The 20,969-nt window shown below is 49.7% G+C and overlaps 5 protein-coding genes across 5 annotated transcripts; 1 reads left to right on the top strand and 4 right to left on the bottom strand.

Annotated features, from left to right (window-relative positions):
• Window positions 1-832: 832 nt before the first annotated feature.
• On the bottom strand, window positions 833-3,345 carry BO88DRAFT_467556 (glycosyltransferase family 2 protein; the record flags this gene model as incomplete). Its single annotated transcript, XM_025711532.1, has 4 exons — window positions 833-1,165; window positions 1,227-1,418; window positions 1,497-2,394; window positions 2,462-3,345. The coding sequence occupies 4 exons, from the start codon at window positions 3,343-3,345 to the stop codon at window positions 833-835; spliced, it is 2,307 nt and encodes a 768-aa protein (XP_025567045.1).
• A 3,925-nt stretch (window positions 3,346-7,270) lies between these two features.
• BO88DRAFT_440555 (class I SAM-dependent methyltransferase) lies at window positions 7,271-8,149 on the bottom strand (the record flags this gene model as incomplete). Its single annotated transcript, XM_025709806.1, has 1 exon — window positions 7,271-8,149. The coding sequence occupies exon 1, from the start codon at window positions 8,099-8,101 to the stop codon at window positions 7,271-7,273; it is 831 nt and encodes a 276-aa protein (XP_025567046.1). The 5' UTR covers window positions 8,102-8,149.
• A 594-nt stretch (window positions 8,150-8,743) lies between these two features.
• On the bottom strand, window positions 8,744-10,451 carry BO88DRAFT_379468 (putative proline permease; the record flags this gene model as incomplete). The annotated part of the gene is made up of 2 exons (XM_025704489.1): window positions 8,744-10,049; window positions 10,096-10,451. 2 exons carry the CDS (start codon window positions 10,449-10,451, stop codon window positions 8,744-8,746), a joined length of 1,662 nt encoding a protein of 553 aa, XP_025567047.1.
• A 1,069-nt stretch (window positions 10,452-11,520) lies between these two features.
• BO88DRAFT_91415 (rhamnogalacturonan acetylesterase) lies at window positions 11,521-12,493 on the top strand. The gene has a single exon (XM_025713252.1). It carries the CDS (start codon window positions 11,610-11,612, stop codon window positions 12,387-12,389), a length of 780 nt encoding a protein of 259 aa, XP_025567048.1. The 5' UTR covers window positions 11,521-11,609; the 3' UTR covers window positions 12,390-12,493.
• A 6,785-nt stretch (window positions 12,494-19,278) lies between these two features.
• Window positions 19,279-19,938, bottom strand: BO88DRAFT_91447 (uncharacterized protein). The gene has a single exon (XM_025713253.1). It carries the CDS (start codon window positions 19,772-19,774, stop codon window positions 19,442-19,444), a length of 333 nt encoding a protein of 110 aa, XP_025567049.1. The 5' UTR covers window positions 19,775-19,938; the 3' UTR covers window positions 19,279-19,441.
• Between the last annotated feature and the right edge of the window lie 1,031 nt (window positions 19,939-20,969).

The following is a 20,969-nucleotide window of genomic DNA, read 5'->3' on the forward strand; positions in this document are numbered from 1 at the left end:
ACTTACAATCCCCAGATGATCACATAACCAGATAATCACATACATACAAGCATAGCCACACACCAGCCTCACCCAAACCACGCATGATCACGATTCATGTCAAAATACCTATTAGCTCAGAGAATGGAAAGAAGGAAAGAGGCGAGAAGAAAACTCAAATTCGGAAATATCCGCTAGGGATGACCGTAGACCTAATTAGGACGTGGGCTGTGCAGGAATGCTAGGGTGCATCAAGTCATGAAATGAGCAAAGCCACCCCCTCCTTCACAAGGGGAGACATACATGCCAAATACAAACTTAAACGAGCGGAAAAGGATTGAGAGCCTCATTGATTCATTGTAAATGACATGCCATTCCCATCGACTCAGACACTCATTTATGGTCGGAGGGTATTTTCCACGGAGGTATTCTCGGGCCATAAAGGAGTTATCGATCAGAAAGTTTGTGCGATGCGTATGTTGATGGATGGATATGTTGATGGCGTAGCACAAGGAAGAATGTTCACAAACCATCCTGACAGAGATCCGGGATGTCCATTTTAGGTAGGAGTATTCAATCCAATGATCCGGTTGCCATCTTCAGTAGATTCAGATGAATGTATATTACACATTGACAAGGCTTCAACACCAGTAGCCAAGCTACCGCTACGGCGGCGCTCCCGTCCTCAAGATAGGTTAATGGCGGTGGGCTGTTGAAGATTAAGATTAGGGTTAACGGAAGGATGCAAGGCAACGCAGTGCTAAGAGACTAGTGCATCGAAGGCGTTGCGAACCTAGAAAGAGGGTTCAATGTTCTATCCACAGTAGTATATTAGGTTGCTTCCGCGTGAAGCTTATGTGTAGTGCTCAATTACAACATCCGTTACCTCCGGCTCTTCAGCGTGACTTTGTAGGGACCACCGGTTGCGAAGCGCAGCTAAGCCCGGCCCACTACTCATTCGGTTGCTCCGTCGCACGCCAACTGAGCGCACAGTCATGTTGCGTCCCAATCCAGTCGAACCAGGGCCACGGCTCTGCGCACTCTCTTCCAGTTTCAGCACCAGTCCAACCGCTTTATGGTCTTCCGTGAGCTTGGGCCGTCGCTTAGCAAAGTATCGGGCATATTTGTACAACGACCAATAATTGCTTCCGACATTGATGATAGCGATCATGATTTTGTAGGGCATCTGCAATCCAGGGTTAATCTGAAGTCCATCCCGCAACACTCATATAGGGGAATCATCTTACATAGTAGAAAATTATAATTTTTAAGCTGATCCGCTCCTGCTTCAGCCGCAGGTGAATCTCGTTAAAGATAATGACGTTCAGAAGGTACAAGGCGAAGGTGGCCATGATGAGAGAAATGCAGAACTTTGGGCGGACAACCAGGGATATTGGGAGGATGAACGGGGCTAGAATGGCAAGGACAGTCTCATATAACTGGTACACGTTAGGTCACATTGTTGATCTTAGATCTCCTTGAGTGGAGTTCTTCAGGGGAAGAGAGAGTGGACATACCTCCTGCAGTACGAATAGTTTCGTGCCGATTTCATATACCCCCAATTTCCATGATTTTACGAGATAAGTTACATTATACCGCAAGCCATTGACAAGAAAGAAGTTCCACCGCATGAATCGCTGCTTGAAAACGGTCATCTCCCCAAACCCACCCCGTCTTTTCCCCGCAGCGTAGAGAAATGAAGGGGGTGCGTGGGTTTCCACAAACACAGAGCTGCACATCTGGATTCTTCCGCCTAGCCGTCGACAGCTGTTGCCCAGGAACCAGTCTTCGCTGATCGAGAATCCGGGATGATCCTGAAGGGTGTCTCGGAGAAATGACCGTTCCCAAAGAGAAATGGCCCCATGGGGAAATGTAGCGCTGCCGATGCGTCCGGCAAAGGTGCGCTGCAGCCCCGCCAGCTTGTACTCCAGATCCTGCGCTTGCTGGCAGTATGTCCCTGGAGAGGAGTCTGCAGCAACAGCCTTGATCGTGTAGCCGATACAGCGGACGGTGTCGCTAAGCCGGGACACTACGACGGGGAAGGTAGGCGGCAAGATGCAGTCGTCGTCGATAAGAAGAGCATAGCGAAATTTCTTAGCAGCATAACATCCAACGAATAAGGCGATGATCTTCGATCCAACTGGGCTCCATATGTGGTTAACTCCATAGGGGCGACAAACCTCCTCAGTATGGTCAATTGGTGTCAGGGCATCTCCGTTCGCGATTACGAATATGTGTGATGGAGGGAAGATCTTCACAGCTGCCTCGAGGGTCCGGCCCAAAACAGATGCCGCTCTGTAGCAGGGGATGAGCAACGCAGTATCGGGGGCTGTCGGACTGATGCGGCGACTCTCATAGAATTCGTGATCCGGGGCGTCGTCCTCAAAGGTAGCGAGAAGTGGCGTGAATGAGTAGCTAGGTAGAGGCGAACACGGAACAATAAGCAACGTCTCTTCATGGCTTCGGATGGGCAGAAACCTACAAGACTGCCAGGCTGATGACAATGGCCCAGCCTCCCTGTAAGATGAACTTGTGGCGCATCACCCAGTACAGCCAGTAGATAGCACCTTTCCACAGAGGCATCCCCACCAGCACGAAATACACGAATGCGACATAGACCGTGTATGTGCCATATTCAATCACCAACTGGACCCAGTATCTCCGTTCGTGCTTAATGTTTACCAAAGTCGCCCGGTTGTAGAGGGTTCCCAAGCTGCTATCGCGGGCTCGACCCACCACACTGCGCAAAGACTGGCGAAAAGCTTTCGCGGGTTGACTGAACCTTCGCGTTTCGATGGCAGGAGGGGGGTCCGGTCTGATGGAAGGCTGTTCGCTCACAGCCCGAACTACTCCTGCACCGTCAGGAACTGTGGAATCAGGGATGCAACCTTCGAGCTCCACTGGATGCACTCCCTGGGGTCCATGCGGTGTTTCCACTACCACCTGGTCCTCTAGGAGCGGGTATATTGTCCCTCTGCCTTCCTCCAAAGCCCCCGAGTAGATCGTTTGTCGCCGTCGGGCATCGCCTGGATTTACTCCAGTGGCCGGATAGCTGGCGCCAGGTTTTCTTCGCTTGATGACAGACACCTCCTCCGCTGGGTTTGGAGCAATCGGCTGCGGGGACCAGGTTTGCAGGGACGCCTGGTTCCATACCTGCCTGAGTGACGCGGCAGCTAGAAGAGACTCGGGAATAACAATTTCCTCTGTGAGGGGCTCATCGAATGGAGTAATCATGCTGCCTGAGTGAGGCCACTCCGCAGGATCAAGGTCATGAGAACAAGCCTGGGGAGGCCCCTGGCATAGTTCCCAATAAGGGCCAGGGGTCTCTCCGGGGCCAGCATCCTCGGCAGCAGAGGGACTGTGCATGTAGGGTGGTTAGCCTATCGCTACCGCACTTCAGACCGGACTTGTGACCTGTCACTAGGTGCGCGCTTTGGGCCGTCCACCTTTATCTATATGATGAATATTGTCGACGATCGGCCGTCACGGAATGTCTGAAGGTCGAATTCGATGCGTGTCTCTTTCAAAGTGGTTACACAGGTCGAGGCCTGAAGGCCTCTTATCGACCGAGTCATGACATCTACACGATGGCATGATTGTGCATTAACTACCCCATAGACAATAAACACTGCCTTCACCACGTCCAGCGGAGATCCGAGTCAGCGCCATGCAGTGAAAGCATAGCTGGCTTGAAGTATGCTAGGCTCCTTGCGCACGGACCGAGGATCTGGGGCATTTGCCTTGGTTTTTTACCCTTATTTTAGTCCTACCTTATCTGGTATTAGTCAATATGCAGTCGTATTGTTTTATTTCCCCATGATCCGAACCCTAAAAGAAGGGCGAAAGCTCCTCGTTGCAACTGAGCCGATCGGGATGATCATTTCGTTTCACGGACAAGGACTAGATTGTTCCTGCAGGCTCGGTGAGAGTTTGTCATCCCCGCCGGTCCTATGGACCTATCCAACAGCTTCACGTCTATTCCTTCAGGCCTCTAGCTGAATTGGTGTGGATCTTCTGCGGCCGGCACCTGGCGTCACGGCATCCCCATCGGCGGCAAGGGGTAAACAGGGAGATCGGCGTTCCGAGACGCTGGTTTGCTGGGGCGTGCGACAGGACCAGACACTGACTCGATTCTTAGGCACAGTGGGATGGAGGTGAAGGGAGATTATTGGGAGACTGGGAGAGATGGTTTCATCTGGTGGACGGATAATAAACCCGCCCACATTGCTGGGCCGCATACCAGGAAATGGGATCCGGTATTTTGCCCTTCACCCATCAGCATCTCGCTGTGGCTGTACCTCCGCGGATCATCCACCACCACAGATGATCACTCTTAATGATCCAGGCAGTTCTATGCTCATACGGGGAACGAGTTCCGCCAACCAGAGTGGGCTGTTTGTAGGAGCTCCAAAAGCCACGGCTTGCCATTTCTCCGTGGGGTTGTCAATGAATGAGGCCAGCTAAGTCCATCGTAGAGGTTTTGACTCCATCCGTTATGGGCGAGGCAGCCGAGTATGGAATTGTATCAATTACCCTAGGCCTGTACCTGCCTTCACAGGGGACCATCTTGTGTAACCGGTTGAATCTGGACGTTGAAGTTTAAGCAGTTCATGTGTGAGATCACCCAGATGCCAGTGGTCTCGTGGGCTCCGATCGCTGTTTGTTTACCCGGTTTTATTTCCCAAGTTTGGCCGGCTGCATCGCACGGCCCGTGCCTTCTTGCTGGTACATCTCGTGTTCACGGGCAGCCTATCACTGTCAAAGATTATGGAAAGATGAAGATCTCCGGAGGGTACAATTCAGCACAGGTTGCCATCCTGCAAGGGACTGCCGCAGAGGAGGCTTCATGGTCGGGTTGGTAATGATGCGACCAGATCGAAATTCAGACTCAGCAAGCGATGACAAATAAGAATCGAGAAAATTATAGAAGTCGAAGTAGAAGTAGTATATCGACTCAGTAGCAAGCTAAAGAAGGGATAAAACCACATCAGGTAAGCAATGGGAGGACTGAATTCTCAGAAGCAGCATACCAGGGATAAGTAGTACGTCAGGAACAGTGTCCCAGTATCTTTTTAATCAAGGCCCAATCATAATGACGGGAAACTTTACTCCGTGAGCCGACCAGACCAACCAGACTGTTTGTGGTCTGGTACAATATTCCCGAACTACTACTACCACTCGAAGCTCAGGGACGGCTGATGTCGCTCCTCCCTATGTCGAGGTTTGCAGAGACCCCTCTAATGGGCATGGAGAATACTGATAGAAAGGGATACGAGCACTGTCTGAACAAGGCAACAGCCATTATACTCATTGTCGGGAAATACCAAAAATCTGCTCGGGTAGCACATGGCTTCGGGGAAGGTACATCATGTCTCGAGTACTTCCATGTGTCCAGGCCATTTATATTGCGTTCATTCTTTTGAATCCCGGAAAAACCCACCAATAGGGTCTGAGTTGCAGCTGTAGGCGTCTTGAGGGCTCTTCAATATGACATATACTGTACCAATATGCGCGTCGCGGTTATATTATCCGGCAGGGCGGGAAACCTTCCTTATGCTCTGGCGCGGTGGCCATTCGAGATACTCGCGATGTTGCTAAATCAAGAGATATGCATTCTCCAACTCGTAGAGCGATCTCGTGCGGCTTTGAAACGAAAGCCTTACAGGTTGCCGTCTTCTTGTACGAACCCTATGGGCAATGAGGACAGTAGACTAATCATTTGAGACGGCATCGTGTAACAACCTTCCACTATGACAGCGGCGATGTGCTACCATTGAGGCGGTCTTTCCATGGTTCGACAGGTGTCATGCTCTTCGGGATTTGAAGAGAAAGCAAGGAGTATCCGTTGCGGGCCCATATCTCACCCGCTGATTACAAGTATGCCGCCCAACTCCACGGCATAGTCCACAAATTCCCATAGGGATGTCCCATTCTTCGTGTATATCATACATATTGTTGAGAAATCTGCCAGAGTCGTAATTGAGCTGTGTAGCAAGCCGCGAAAATTCATCTTCATCAGCGGGCATTGCATCTTTCGAAATGATTGTTGCCGTGGAGAATGCTTGACTCGGTGAGTTCGAAACATGATTCAGTGTTCAGAGGTCAAAGCGTGGCTGGTGCGAGATGTCATTTTTGTGAGCCTGTACATGGCCAGCTCATTCTCAAAGAATTCATAATGTGACCTAAGAGCAATGGCCTTAGGACAATCGAAGAATGCGAAGAGTGCAGTTGGAATCCAAGCATCAAATCTGACGGGTTCAGCTGGGCTGGAGACGTACCCTTCGAGAACTTAGGAGAAGGTGAAAGTATTGACAATGGTCATACCATTCGAAACAGGTCGGTCGGTCATGAGTCAGTGATAGCGATATGAATCGCGTCTTTCAGTAATTGCAAGGGCGGTATGTCGACCAATGACGCTCATGAAGTAAATAATATCATAGTCAAACCTCATCGAAATGTGAAGGTCGCTGCCGATCCGGCAACCGTACATACAGCGAAGGAGACGAGATCAGCTGATATGCCCTTAGATTACCAAACATCAACATTTACAAAGTGACCTGTGAGCATTAGGTACCTCCCAATGCACGCTATAGTGGAAATGTCGGCTAAGGTAAGTCGGGAGAATGGCATCAGGTGTACTCTGCGGTTTATCGTGCCTAGGAATTCTGTCGATGTATCTACAATTATCAATGACGAGAAGTATGAAGCTGTTGATACATTTGTTTCGTCATTGAGTTTTGCTCGTAATGTGAGAACGCGGTATTATGGACAGGTTCTCCAGTGCATACCACTAGTAGTCTTGGTAGAAAATAATATCGACACATTGTATGTATGCGATGTCGTCCTGTTCGCACTTTAGGTGTAATACAATGCGAGGAGATCAAAGGGAACATCTTCACAAATTATTTTAATGATACTTTCTCTAAATTGTGTACGAAACTAGCCATCTAAGGTTGCTTTGCATAGGTACACGAAATTAGGAGGCCGATTATCTACCAGCCAAGGTTACTGTGTTGGACTTGATATTTACTGAGTATTCGAGGCTTGAAAGACACTCAGCTAAGCCCTTCAAACTTCGTGATAAGTGTGTCAGCTCTCTGACATTGGTAGAGACAGTCCTGGTGTCACAATAAGTCTGTCACCCCTCCTGCCTAAAATGTTTCAGAGCCTTTGCCGCAGACAAGTGCTACCACACTGCCAGATCCGATCTCTAATGTGTGGACTTTTACATCCTAGCACTACAATCCGTCAGCAGAAATAACCCAATATTGATGAATTACAATTGAAGTCTCTACGACCTATACGCGACAGCCATATACATCTTCGCCTCATCGACCAACACCCCCTCCGCACCTGCTTCCTCAGCAAACCTCTCGACAAACAACTTCTTCGCCTCACTCCTAACCCTCGAATCACCAAAATTCCGAAACATGGGACTAGCAACAGCCTTCTCAAAAGCATCCCCAGCATTAACAACATGATAAACACGATCCTGAAACGAATCCGTCAAGAAAACTGTCTTGACAACCAACCCAGCGCCCTCAAGAAGTTCCCTCAAAGACCATTCCCCCTGTACCCAGCTCTCATCCCACACCAACTGTACGCCCAAGTCGCTGCTAACCTTCTTAAATATCCTACTAGGAACATGAACATCCTTAGCCGCCACATCCGTCACGATCCTCCCACCAGGCTTCAACCACCGCATCCAACCCCTAATTGCCCTGCCAGGATCAGGCAACAACACCAACGCCGCAGCACAAGTAATCAGATCGAAGCCCTCATCTCCGCGCGGAAGAAGACTCTCCAATCCACTACCCGATAAATCAGAGATATCATGTTGGAGAAACGTCACATCCGAACCAGTCTGTTGGGCTTTGTGACGCGCCACGTCCAGCATGCCAGGACTGATATCAATTCCGACAACGAGACCGGATTTGCCGACTGCTTGTTCGGCGAGGAAGGAAACAAGACCTGTGCCGCAGGCGAGGTCAAGAACAGATTCGCCTTCTCGGGGGGCGGCGGTGCGGATGTATGCTTCTGCTAGGGCGCCGTGGTGGGAGGTGTCGTAGTTGTGGCTGCGTTCGTCGTAGATGGATTGGACGATGGAGGTTTGGGTGGGCATGATGAGTACCAAGTACTAAGAGGTAAATAACTAGCAAAAATGTCTCTGTTGGAAGAAGGAAAAATTGAGAGTCAGGTCTTCTATCATGATGCTGCGGTTGAAGTTATATATAAAGACGTAGTACTCTCGCTTATGTCCGGTGACCACAAGTGACCACGGCTATATGGTTCCCCACTGACGTAGATGCATTGAAATTGGCAAACCTTTTGAGCTTGTAAATCCCAAGGGCCTATCTAACATTTGGGTCCAATTCTTGTTATCCTTGTGATCTCTCATAGACTATGATTGGTAAAACCAGATCCAGTCGCCTTGATGCTACTTCATCCTCGGACCATACTACTCCGGACAACCTTTGTAAGCCCGAGCCTTAACCTTTTCTTGCATATATCTATACCTTAGATCGGTATTCAAACTAATCAAAGTTGAACCACAATAGAAGGCTTATTATCATTCTCGTCACTGAGCATATTAACACCCCTGTGTCCCACTTCACAGTGACCTCTAGGATATGGTGGAAGAACAATCAGCCGGCGTCAACCAGCGCCTAAATTCCCCAGCAACGAGTCCTATCCTATCATTCATTCGAGAGTTACAGCTATTATCCCCAAATATATATCTCTCAGATACTGCCATCTATTCACCCTACCACATCTTCTCCCACCACCTCCTCACCCAATGCATGCTAGCCAACTCCGCCCTCCTTCTCTCCAAGAACCCCCCATCCTCCCAAACCCGACACTCAGCATCCACCTCAGCCTTGCCAGAGGAGATATCAGCCTTTGCCGGATCCACTAACTTGGTACTCTGATAGACCTTCCAAAACACAAACATGACCGCCCAAAACGCCACGCCAAAGTACGAAGTCACGAACCCCTCCACACTGAACGGGACGAATACCGTGAATCCATTAAACAGCGTCACCGAGCATCCGATGATCAATGCCACGATAGCCGCGCACGGTTGACACGGCGATGCCCAGGGCAGGAATGTTTTCCGATCGATGCCCTGTGCCTTGAGGGCACGGTACCAGGCTAGGAAGACGCAGACCATCCCGGTGTAGGTGAGGATGAAGGCTGTGGTAGTGAGATCGACGAACCAGTAGAAGACCGTGACGGCGGAGGTATCAGCGACGAGGAAGGTGATACAGGACAGGAGGGAGACGACGAGGACGCAGTTGATGGGGACTCCGGCGGAGGTGCATTTCAGGAGAAAGGCAGGGGCTTGGTGGTCGCGTGCGAGGGAGTAGAGGGTGCGGCTGGAGCTGTAGAGGTAGGCGTTCCCACAGGACCAGCCGGCTAGGAGGATTAGGAAGTTGATAAAGCCGGGGAGACCGTGGATGCCGAGGTTTTGGATGCCAATAACCCATGGGGAGGCGGCGGATCCGGCAGCGGAGGAGTCGATGGCGCTGATGAGACGAGGGTCATTGGGGGAGCAGATGATGCTCACGGCGAGTACGCCGATAACGTAGAAGCCGACGATGCGGTAGAATGTCATTTTGACGACACGGGGTATCGTGAAGCGTGGGTTCTCGATCTCACCAGCTGCCAGTGCCGGGAGGTCGGGTCCGGCGACGGAGAAAGCGGCGTAGATGACGACGGAGAACCATCCCAGAAAACGGCCGGTGCTGCCAGTGGTGTAGTATTCGTACATGACGCCGTGGGTCCAGTTGCGGAAGCCGTAGATGTCGTGGTGGGGATTCCCGCCCAGCATGGTGATGAAGGTCAAGAGGACGAGGCCGATTAGGAGGAGAATTTTGGTGGAGGCCATGATGAATTCGGTCTCGCCATAGTATCTGACGGCGACGATGTTCAGGAGGAAGCATACGACCATGGCCATAGCAACCCATACGGCTGGGTTGACGCTGGTGTTCCAGTACTGCATTACTGTTGCCACTGCCGAGTATTCGGTGCAGAGAAGCATGAGTCCGCCGTAGAAGTATACCCAGCCCCTACAAATGTCAGTACAAAATTCAACGATGAGCTGGGGCTCCGTACATGGCAAATCCGAATGCTGGGTCGATGTACCGCGCTGCCAACTCGAAGATTGATCCCCGGATTGGCAAGTAGGCGCACATCTCACCCACGCAGAGGTTCGTGGGCCAGATGAAAAGTATGCCATAGAAGAGATATCCCAGAAACAGGGACAGAGGCCCTGCATCACGGAGGTAGGAACCGATGCCGACAAATAGGCCCGTTCCAATCGATCCTCCAATGGCCATTAGCTGCACGTGGCGCGAGGAAAGTCCACGCTTGGTTTCGTGGTATTCAATGACAGTTCCATTTTCTGTGTGAGAGAGACTATCGTCTCCAGACTCTCTGGATACGCTAGCTACCGAGGTTGACTTTCCCATGGCTGACTTTGGCAAAAGTGTGGATGTGGACGGCGAGGCCATCCATTATAAACTCTATTGTCCGTCTGCCTTGACGGCAGAAATTGATAAGTATAGCTTGAGTTGCAGATGGAGATAATGCAAGGTTTTAGCGAAGAGTCTGGGGAAGTATACTGGGTGATGCCATTCGTGGAGGAGCAGGACACGGATCGCGATAAGAGGCTGGATCATCGGACGATCAATCAGAAAGACAGCCGATGTTATCAGAGTTATCACGTTGCCGAAAGAGGGAGGAGATGGCGATGCCAATCTCGCCAAGTGATAAGCTCACGCGCCATCGGTACCGTCTTTATCTGTATCTGAGGTATGATCATATGCACAGATGAACCTTTTACTTTGATGGATAAGAACTTTGATCGCAACGACACCTAATGCGCTCCAACGAAGCAGACGCGACAGACTCAATCTGTGTACAAATTCAAGTCATGAATAGCTGATTCGAATCAAGTACAGAAGATCTAGCATCATCCAAGGTGGAATATGCTAAGGGATCCTCCTGCCGGGATTGCAAGCTTCCAGTGGTTCACGATCCTGACAGACCAAACATTATATATGTAACTGGCGGGTCTGCCGGTTCTCAAGTGCAAGGGGCAAGCCTGAGTTATTGCAAGAAAATGAAACCAGCGAATGTGAGTACCACTAACTATTCTTCAACCTCCCCTATATTCACTTGCTCACAATTCTTCAAGACATTCCCCGCTGTTTACCCCGGAATACCCTCGCTCGGCCTTGGGAGGCGCCTGTGACTTCCCCTCTTTTCGTCGGGATTTGATTTCAGCGCCATGCCTGTGGCTTCGGAGTCGCGGTGCAAAGCATACCGACTTGCATATTCATTTCGTGATGCAAGCACTTGGCTTGCTCTACTCATTCTTGCATTGGCTGTCTTTGTCCAATGACAAAACCCTGGATGTTCCATTGACCATGACCCACGAAACGCCATGAGATCTGCATATTTGCATCGGCCCTATAAGCAAGACTTGGCTTTACTATTTTTCCTGTTGGTGGAACGATTCATTCCATTTTCTCGAATGCCGGGTAATGTGCGATATAAAGCAACTGGTGGTGTCGTGCACATCATGACCTACGCTGGTTCACAGACAAGAATCCCCCGCAGTCACGATGAAGCTCTCTTTCCTTTCCATGTTTTTGACCTCCGCTCTCGCCCTCCCATCTCCCCTCTCATCGAGAAATGATATACCTCCATTCTTCCTCCTAGCCGGCGATAGCACCACCGCCGTCCAATCCAGCGGTGGAGGCGGCTGGGGCAATGGCTTCATCAACACCACCCTCCACAACGGAGCCAAAGGTATGAATTACGGTCACAACGGGGCCACAACAGTCAGTTTCCGATCCGGAGGCGACTGGGCCACTGTCCTGTCCCAAGTCGAAGAATACAAATCTGACTACCGAGCCTTTGTGACCATCCAATTCGGACACAACGACCAGAAAGCTTCCGCGAATATCTCTATAGCGGAATACACCAGTAACTTGGAGCAATTCGCAAAAGATGTCAAGAATGCAGGAGGCACACCTATCCTGGTGACGCCCTTGTCTCGTCGCAACTATGATAATTCTACTGGGACGCCTCTCATAATTGAGAATTTGGCGGACCAACGAGCAGCGACTATTGATGCTGCGAAGAATACCGACACGTCTTATATTGACTTGAATAAGGCGAGTACCGATTACTTGAATAGTATCGGGCCGGCCGATGCGTATACGTATAACCTGGCGTCGGATGATTATACGCATTTGAACGACGAGGGTAGCATAGTGTTTGGGGGAATGGTGGCTTCTTTGATTGATCAGGATTTTGCAGAGTTGAAGAGTGATGGCTATGTTAGAGTAAATGCGAAGCTTCTGACCGCGTTGGAGGAGGGGGAGTACTATTGGCCTTGATTGCTGGTTTGTCGATGGTATGGGGTCTGCTCGCATTGCACTTATGTAGTGTTCTAATCCATGCACACTGGCCATTCGACGATAGCTATTACAGATGAAATGACCATTGTTACCGATCCAGATTGAATCTTAATATGGGATATATCCTTACCTCCTCAAATGTCATGGCTGAGGTGATATCACACACAGTAACTGTTATCTCACCAAACTATGCTACTCTGTCAACGCCCACACATAATATCTATAGCACCACTCGCATCAACTCCTGTAACTCTGGTCTGCACAGAGCTCCTCTGTACCCCACGGCCAAAGTGCCTGTGATTTCCTGAGTGTCATCCAGAGCTAGCCAAATATATCCTTCAACCCGAATAACCTCCGATACTCTCCTCTGTTACCTCAGCTTAGCAGAATAGCATCATCTAGTGTGACATCTTAACCAGGTCTCACAGACATAGATAGACATTCCTGTTATAGGACTTATATAAAATAGCAGCATGACACCGTCATCGGACATTGCACGAGCCGCTGAGAAGAAGAGTTTCTGTTGCTACACATCATTGCATCTCATGAGGACAGTATATGTTGCCTTCAATGTACTCGGGCATTTACTCCTAGGTATTCTATACATCGGGGCCGTTCAAGGCAGTTAAATCTCTGCTTGAAATCGGTGTCAGAGACGCTGCAAATATAAATCATTTTACCTGCATTAATGAGTCATAGGCATGCACTGGAGCGTGCGTCAGTATAGGAATTTAACGCAGTATCAATTAGTTCCCAGGGTTCGAGTGTGACTGGTATATTTGATCTTACTTATATATAAACAGCATGTGATATCCGGGACTGCCATGAAGCAAAGCCTTTCAGCCCATTAGATACGTTGAGAGTACTACAGCGAATTATAGGATAGATCTATATCCCTACACAGCTCTTCTTCTATACCCCATCTCATTTCACCATGGATTCCTCCGTCTAGAGAATAAAGATAGACCTACAAAAAGAAGCAAGGATTTCTCCCCCCATACACACAATATCCAATCACGCACTACAGTCCACAAACAATGACAAACAAGCTTCTGCTGCCAGATGACATACCTGCGCAGCGCATCAGCCCAGATCTATAACACGGCGAAATACAGCCTTTCGATGTATGCAATGTTATGTGTATTATTGCATGGGCTTCTGCAAGGTTCGGTGGGTGTCAGCAGACAGTTCTCTGCAGCGGAAGTAGATGTGAGACTGTCTGGTAGATACAGAAAGTGGTAGGAAGTATATGCTACCAAAAGGTACACAGGGAGTAAGTGTTGAAACCTGAGAAGTTTCTCAACACACCACTACCACTACCGCCACCACATCACACACCACAACAGACTCAGCTGGCACACACATACACAGCAGCTAACTACTCTACTTCCTGATCGGCAATCTTCATCCGACAGTCGTTACATCTCCCAAAAATAACAGCGACGGAAGACAAGAAAAAAGGGTCACTTCAGACGCAGGGAGGGAGGGAGGCGAATCCCGAATCAAGAAGGTGACAGTGGGAAATGCAGTCTAGAGTCGGGTGCAGTGCATGAGAAATGAGACAATAATAGCAATAGCAGCAGTCCAGTCCAGTCCAGTCCAGCCAGACCCGAGTAGTAGTCACTCACTAACTAACTTACTAGTAAATTAGTTAGTTAACTACTAAGTTAGTAGCAAAGTGCTAACTCGGCCGTGACATCGAATAACCACGCAGAACTAAAGGATCGGCTTATCTCCGTTCCTTCTGATTGCATACAGCCGGTACCCTTTATTACCATACATACATACATTCCTGATTAAATACATTGTCACATTGTCACAATTTAATGTCTCAGCCAGGTTCACCAGGCAGTCATTCATTCATTCATTCATTCAGTGCCCTATATTCACATAGTTGAGAAATTCATCCTCCATATCTACCTACCACACACCCATCATCCACCATCCATTTTCAGCATCCAATCACCCACCCAATACCGTATAACCCAGTAACTTAATAACATAGTAGTAACTTTCCCATTCCACATGCAGGGACCACCAAAAGGCCCGTGCATCCAACCGGTCTTCTCTTACTAACTTAGTAGCTACTAGCTAAACTGCAGTAAGAAGGTAAGTAGGTCTGGTGGGATGTATGTGGGCTGGTTAAAATGACGGGCGGCCGGGCGCGTGTGCGCGGACGTGGATACCTTCCTTCCCTTCCTTACCTATCTATTCTACTCCGTATGTATTATCTATTAATTTCCTCCCCATTCCTGCAACGCGTTCTGCACGGCGGCCCGTGGCACGGGAAGACTTTTAGAAGGGGGCCAGCGCTATGGCGCTAGTTTAGGTGTGTGTGCATGCGAACGGAAAGACGGATGGATAAGTATCTAGCTATCTATCTATCTTTCTATCTATTTACCTCGGAAGTAACAACTACGAAGTAAGTAGGTGTGGTGTGGTGGGGAGCTATCTGTGGTCTACCTAGACAATTTGGTCTACAATGAGAATAGGTAAGATAAATGAATGAGTGAGTGACCGAGTAATTGGATACTCCCAATGGAATAACAAAAATTTCATCCCATCCCACCCATCCGAAAACCCTCGTAGAACAATAATAGTATGGAGTTGTAAAGTAAAGAAAGTGCGATCCGACACCAACCGTTCCGGGGCCCAAAATATCCCTCATCCGAACAACAACTTGAACTAAAACCAGCAAGACAGCAAGAAAAAAACCAGCATAATCCCGTTCCCGTAGCGTGCAGGATCGTCAAGGCTCAGCCGCAGTTCCGCTCCACCACTCCACACAGGGTGGTTGGAGTAAAATAATAATAAATATTATTACGCCTGCTAGTAAGTGAGTGAGTGTAGTGAAACTTACAAGTCAAGAGAAATCACCTCGGAGTAACTGCGGGTAATACCATCATGTAGTATCTAGATACGATGCCGACATGCATTAGTAGTTTGGAAAATTACTAGGAGAAGGTACTACAAAACAGGTTTAGCTAGGCTAGCTGGTAGCCTGGCAAAGCAATTATCGAGAGAAAGGAAAAATAAATAAATGGAAGAAAGGAATATCGCGCTAATTTCAATTACTTTTGCTTCCTGCATCACGCTACTGTAGGTCTTATGTTGCCTAGGGTGAGACCGCGTAGCACCAGGAACGGTCGAGTCAGCTTTTCAATGGGCTTGTGTGTTATGTGCTACTGGGGGAATCCCTGTTTAGTAAAGTAGTGGTGGGTGTGAGGAGGTGATGATTATTGGTTGTTAGGTAGTAGTAGTGGGTATTATTGTGTGTGGGCGCGCGCTTCCCACCATTATTCTGCTAGTATAATAGCTGTTCAATGCTGTGGTTTGAGGATGTGCAGTGGCAACTGGCAACTGGCAAGGTTACATATCATGCAACAATCAGGCCGAGGAGCTTTCTCCACAGATGGGAGAGCGCGGACATATTGCATACATAGAAAGGTGGATAGTTAGTCCAGATAGGTATTAGTATACTGTGGTTGACAATCACATCTTACTAGACCGGATGGGGTCATTGGAGTGCAAGTCAGCGAGGTATTATTATTACTCCAACCACCGAATTGTTGGTCACTTATCTGCAATGATCAAATCACACTTCGAAGGTGTATTATTAATCTCGTCGCCGTCGCACGTTGCTACTTATTTACTAGTATGTCTGGGCCTAGATGATTAAGGCGATGGTGTGGGAGACCGACTAGAAGACAATTGGCTACTATTTCAACACGCCAAAACAATGTGGAGGGGAGGGCCTCCCGTGCCAATTGCAGTGTGGAGGGATGCCCACCGGCCAGTGCAACACCACATCGTGACAGACTGCAATTACTGGTCAATGTTGAAGAGTGGAGACGCTACTGGTGGGGTGGGATAAGAAGGACAACTGCAGTGACAGCGGGCCTATCATCATCCCGGTCCTTAATTTACTCGGCCACTGGGGGATTGTCGGAGCTACTAAGGAATGGCGTGCTACTACTTCAGTCGCCCGTAATTAGGGAGTTATATCCGGCCATCTGATAGCAAATCAGCCCTAGAGGCGTTCCGTTGTCCCCTGTGGTCAACCAGAGCATGTAACAGCTATTCAGCACCTGTATCCCAATGTCGACCGGGGCTACTTGAATATCCCTCATCGCACAGCCTGCGCATAACGGTGGTTAGCATCCTTGAAGTACCCGCGAAGAAAGCACGCGTGAGATCTCGATGAGGACAAGCTGGGTACCTCGACTCGGTGCTTACAGCCTTATCCTGTAAGTATTATTACTTTTGTGACGAGTGCCACGGCCCGTGCAGAAGTTATCTCGCGCCCATGATGCCATCTTGCATATCCGCTCGAGCAAAGACCACCAGGGCGCCTGTATTTCACGATCGCCATGCACGCCGTCGGAGATTTTTCTTCTCAGGCTGCCTGTTACTCGCGTTGCGCAGGATCGACAATGCGATTGTTCTATGCTTCGTGTGGATGGGTAGCTGTCCGTACGGAGTACAGGAGGGCTGATGACGCTGCAGTGCACCATATCGGACCATAGTGGTCCGTGACACCCGTTGCTGGATCCCTGTCTGTATCCTGTTGCCAAGCTTGCTCAGATTACTAGGTTGATGCTTCATGCGCCTATCATCTGTGCAACACGTCCTCTGGATGCGTCTCAGATCGTCGGCAGCTTCGCATATGTACATGCTCAAGTCGGGCGGCTCTAGGTATCCGCTTCACTAGTTGGCATTTCTATAGCACAGCGTTCGTCGCCTCTCGCGGAAAAGCAGGGAGGTTTCATTTCTTGTTTTCCTCTGGAGATTCAAGGGGGTTGGTGAATCTCAGATGCATCAAGTCGTATAGTAACACGATCGCACCCGCCCCTAATCCACAACGCCCTCGGGCCAGCCGTCTCCAGTAGAGCGCTAAGGAGGCACTGGTAGGAGATCTTCCGCAACGGGACCCCAGACTGGTTAGGTTCGGATTACTCGGTGTTTGACAGGTGTACTAACGTATCGTTCCTCGGTAACCTTGACGGCGGATCGAAGGTTGCGGCAACACCAACGTGATGATTGGCATCTCCGCAATTGGTACCTGTATATAAGGGGATGCTAGCGTCCTGCCGACTACCCATTTCTTTCTCGGGCTTTAGCAGTAGTAGCTGGCCCTGGTGGTGACGATGCGTGTGTATGTGTAGATCCAGGGTATTGCTTACCTACTCGGTCAATACCACTAATACCACCGGTGCACCACAATGACACCGCACTAAATGCTAAATGGCGCTTGAGCTGTCGGTGGCCTCAGGTGTCGAGGGTCTGTGGTCAGCCAGAAAGAGGGACCGTGCGATAAAGGAACTGAAGGAACTGACCTCGGAAGGGTGTACTATGTAAGAACCGCGGCGAGCTCAGCCCACTACTACGTGTCCGCTATCCATGGGTGAGATGAAATTATGCTTCGCACGAGTCATACTGCTCGTTTCGAGATGGTTGTGCAACACCGCTCGACAACGTCCCATTCTCACACTATTATCCTAGAATTCTTAGATTCTCCTACCGTCGTCATTTACAATGCGCGGATAAAATGTTGCATATGCCACCGTCGACGTATCGCAGAGGGACCATGGACCCCGTGCTAGATCCATGCATGGAAGCTGTTCTCAAACACCTTCACGCCAGCAATCATTGCTCAACTTTCTGTCTGCAAGCCCATAGACGTCATAACGTGGGATGTTGCCAGACATGCTCAACCAATCGGTCGTTGTAGCACTCACGTCGGCAGCAAAGGTGGGCGGCTAATCCTGGGTAAATGAGATCCTCGTGCAGCTCTATAGGTTACCATGCAAGACCATCCCTTGACGCTGCAAGGAATTTTGGTTCATACGGGCTTCAAAGCATGTTAGCAACCTGGTAAGTGCATGGGATGTTTCTTTTGTGCGCTTCTTGTTGTTCATCGCTGGCACTTTACAGAGACATCACAGGCTTCAGCAGGACGGGCTTTTGTATGCCGCTCGGATTATAGCTTTCATTTTGTAGATCGCGCCATTATAATCCATGACTGGAATATATCGGTTGAAGACACAGGAACTGTACCTGCTCGATTCTTACTTGATACTGGGAGTCCTGTTCTAAATCAGTTCTCATTGCGACGGCACAGCGGTCGTGCGACCAACAACCGCCCGTTAAAGTTGACAGTCAGCAGGTCCGCAACCATCCGCACTCCCCCCATGCACATCCTGGATAAGACTGGACAGTCGCTTGTGCATAATGCGTGGACACTCTAATTAGTGTTGTGTTTGGGCCTGCCTCGGAATGGCGACGATACCCATGCTCAGACAATTTAGCATGAAAGTCAAACTCGCGTGCGCCAGTGACCTCCTCGGAATTGGAGACGAGATTGGCCAATGCGACCAACGTGGGCACGATACTTTGAAGGGATTACTCGTGTTGGTTGGTTGTCCGTTCCCGGAAATCGAGGGCGAACGCGCTGTTCCTAGGGAACCGACCCCAGTGCTTCAGGGGACGCCAGTCTTTGGGGAAACTGAGCAAGATGATCAGCTATGGCCGGCGCTCAGATCCAATCACCGGGCGATGGAATGTCGGAAGCTACTAGTGCAACCGATGGGCTCCGGATTATTTCGCCCACGGCCTTTGCCAAGTCTTCATCGTCGTCCGCTTGACAGGGAAAGGTACTCCACTAGGCAACGATCAACTGCCCGATGGGGGCGTTGCGGAAGATGAGGTGAAACCGAACAAAAAAAGAAGTCGTCGATTAACCTTAGCAGCTGGGACCAAAATTGGACACCGCCCGATGGAAGCGAGGAAGGATGAACCTAGGTAGTTGGATGCCTAGGCGCATCTGCGTCCCATCGTGGAGGAAAGATGGCTGGGGGAGTAACCGACATTCTCGTTTGTCGGGATTGGTACCGTCTTAGCTACTTTGACTTCCCAACAGTTTGTTAACACGATGAGGTATCAGCTTGGTACCATACTTTGCAGCTCTCCAAGCAGTCATTCGTCTCTCTTTCCCACCCCAGGCAGACCACTTTCCAGCCGGTGGAATGACCTCAGGGGTCCCACCTGCAGCAACGGATCGAACGGATACGATTGGCAAAATACCCGCTGGATCCAGGGAAATCCCCCACACGAACCTTGAACCTTCTCATTCGTCCTCCCCACAAAATGGCGCAGGCTCGGTTTTCCATGCTGCGGTCCGGTCGTGAGACTAGTGCAGGAGATAGACTGACTGACTGACTGAACTGACTGAGACTAGAAGATGGTCCAGTGCTCCAGCTCGCAACCGGTCCTTCCTTTTCCTGTCTCTCTCCACCCCCCCAACGTCTTCCTCCTTTCTCCCTGCCAAATTGGCTCCAGCTGCGATTAATTACGATCACTTCCATTGTTTCCCTCCATTACCCTGATTGGGGGGTTTTTGAAGCGGCGCCAGCCGCCACCACATATGTAAGCAGCCAAGCAGGCTAGGCAGCCCACCGACTCGGGCGTAGCCGTCGAAGGTTTAATGGTTTCCCTCCAACCCCAACCAGCCGACCCGTCGACGTGGTTTCTTTTCCCTCTTTGTTCCTACCCCATACGGATGACGGATGCTCTGACTGGGATCTCGCTTCCATCGTGGCTCCTGCTAAAGCCGGAGGCAATAGTGGCCGATCCGGGCAGTCACGAGGTCTGGGGTTGAATTCCACTCTGAACTCTGGCTCCTGCCGAGAGAAATGACCCAAGAGGCTAAGACGGGCCAAATAACGGCTTGGAGACCGAACCGGTATGGTTCTCTTACAGTCTTACCATATCTTACCCTTTCACCAGCGTCAATGTTACCTACGCGCCGTATCAATAATTACCCCAGGTCGCACACCAAAAAGCAGAACCGGCCACAATCGGCCTGCAGCCCGTGAGCCTGCCTGATCCAGTTAGCTTGCATACTAGTCCGGTAGCCTGAAGCGCCCTTGACTTTCAGTAGTGACTCACCAACTCACCGGTAATCTAATCTGCAATCCATTTGCCGATGATAAGTGACTGTGGCCAGTTGGGAAAAGAAACGCTGTAAGTAACGCGAGATAATCATCATCATCTATCTAGGGTAGTCTCTTGGCTAGTAATCCATTGTGGATTCATTAGCTGCTTGCGTCGTCGAGATTTCCTGGATGCCTCAGGACCCAGAAGAGTATGCGAGGTTCTAGAAAGGCAAGGCTGTGTTTGTCTTGTCTCTGAATGGCACCGCCTGCTTTACCTCTTTCTCAATTAATACGTGACAGACCAGACTGAACCTAATTCAACACACAGACTTTATGTTGTATCCCGGATGGGTGCGATTTTCTGGCATGCAGCATGAGCTTTTTTGATTATGCCATAATTTGGATCACCTTGATCAACTAGTACTGCAGCAAATGGCCCTAGTTTTCAAGTGTTGCTCTGTGCTCATCCTGTAGACACCGGCGCCCTTTCTAGAGATCTCCAGCGACAAACACAACAGCTCCAGCTTGGATGAATTCGAAACCCTTCCACCAAGCCACAGCGAGTCTTCGAGCTCCTACACCAATTGTTTGTTGCGAGATTGAACAGAGCAAGCAAGAGTACCGT

The sequence above is a fragment of the Aspergillus vadensis genome (assembly GCF_003184925.1).
Source record: "Aspergillus vadensis CBS 113365 unplaced genomic scaffold BO88scaffold_2, whole genome shotgun sequence".
NCBI classification, from domain to species: Eukaryota; Fungi; Ascomycota; class Eurotiomycetes; order Eurotiales; family Aspergillaceae; genus Aspergillus; species Aspergillus vadensis.

What these genes read in the sequence shown, in the direction of transcription:
- BO88DRAFT_91447 (XM_025713253.1), bottom strand. Translation starts at nt 19,774, where the DNA reads ATGGAAGTGATCGTAATTAATCGCAGCTGGAGCCAATTTGGCAGGGAG.
- BO88DRAFT_91415 (XM_025713252.1), top strand. Translation starts at nt 11,610, where the DNA reads ATGAAGCTCTCTTTCCTTTCCATGTTTTTGACCTCCGCTCTCGCCCTC.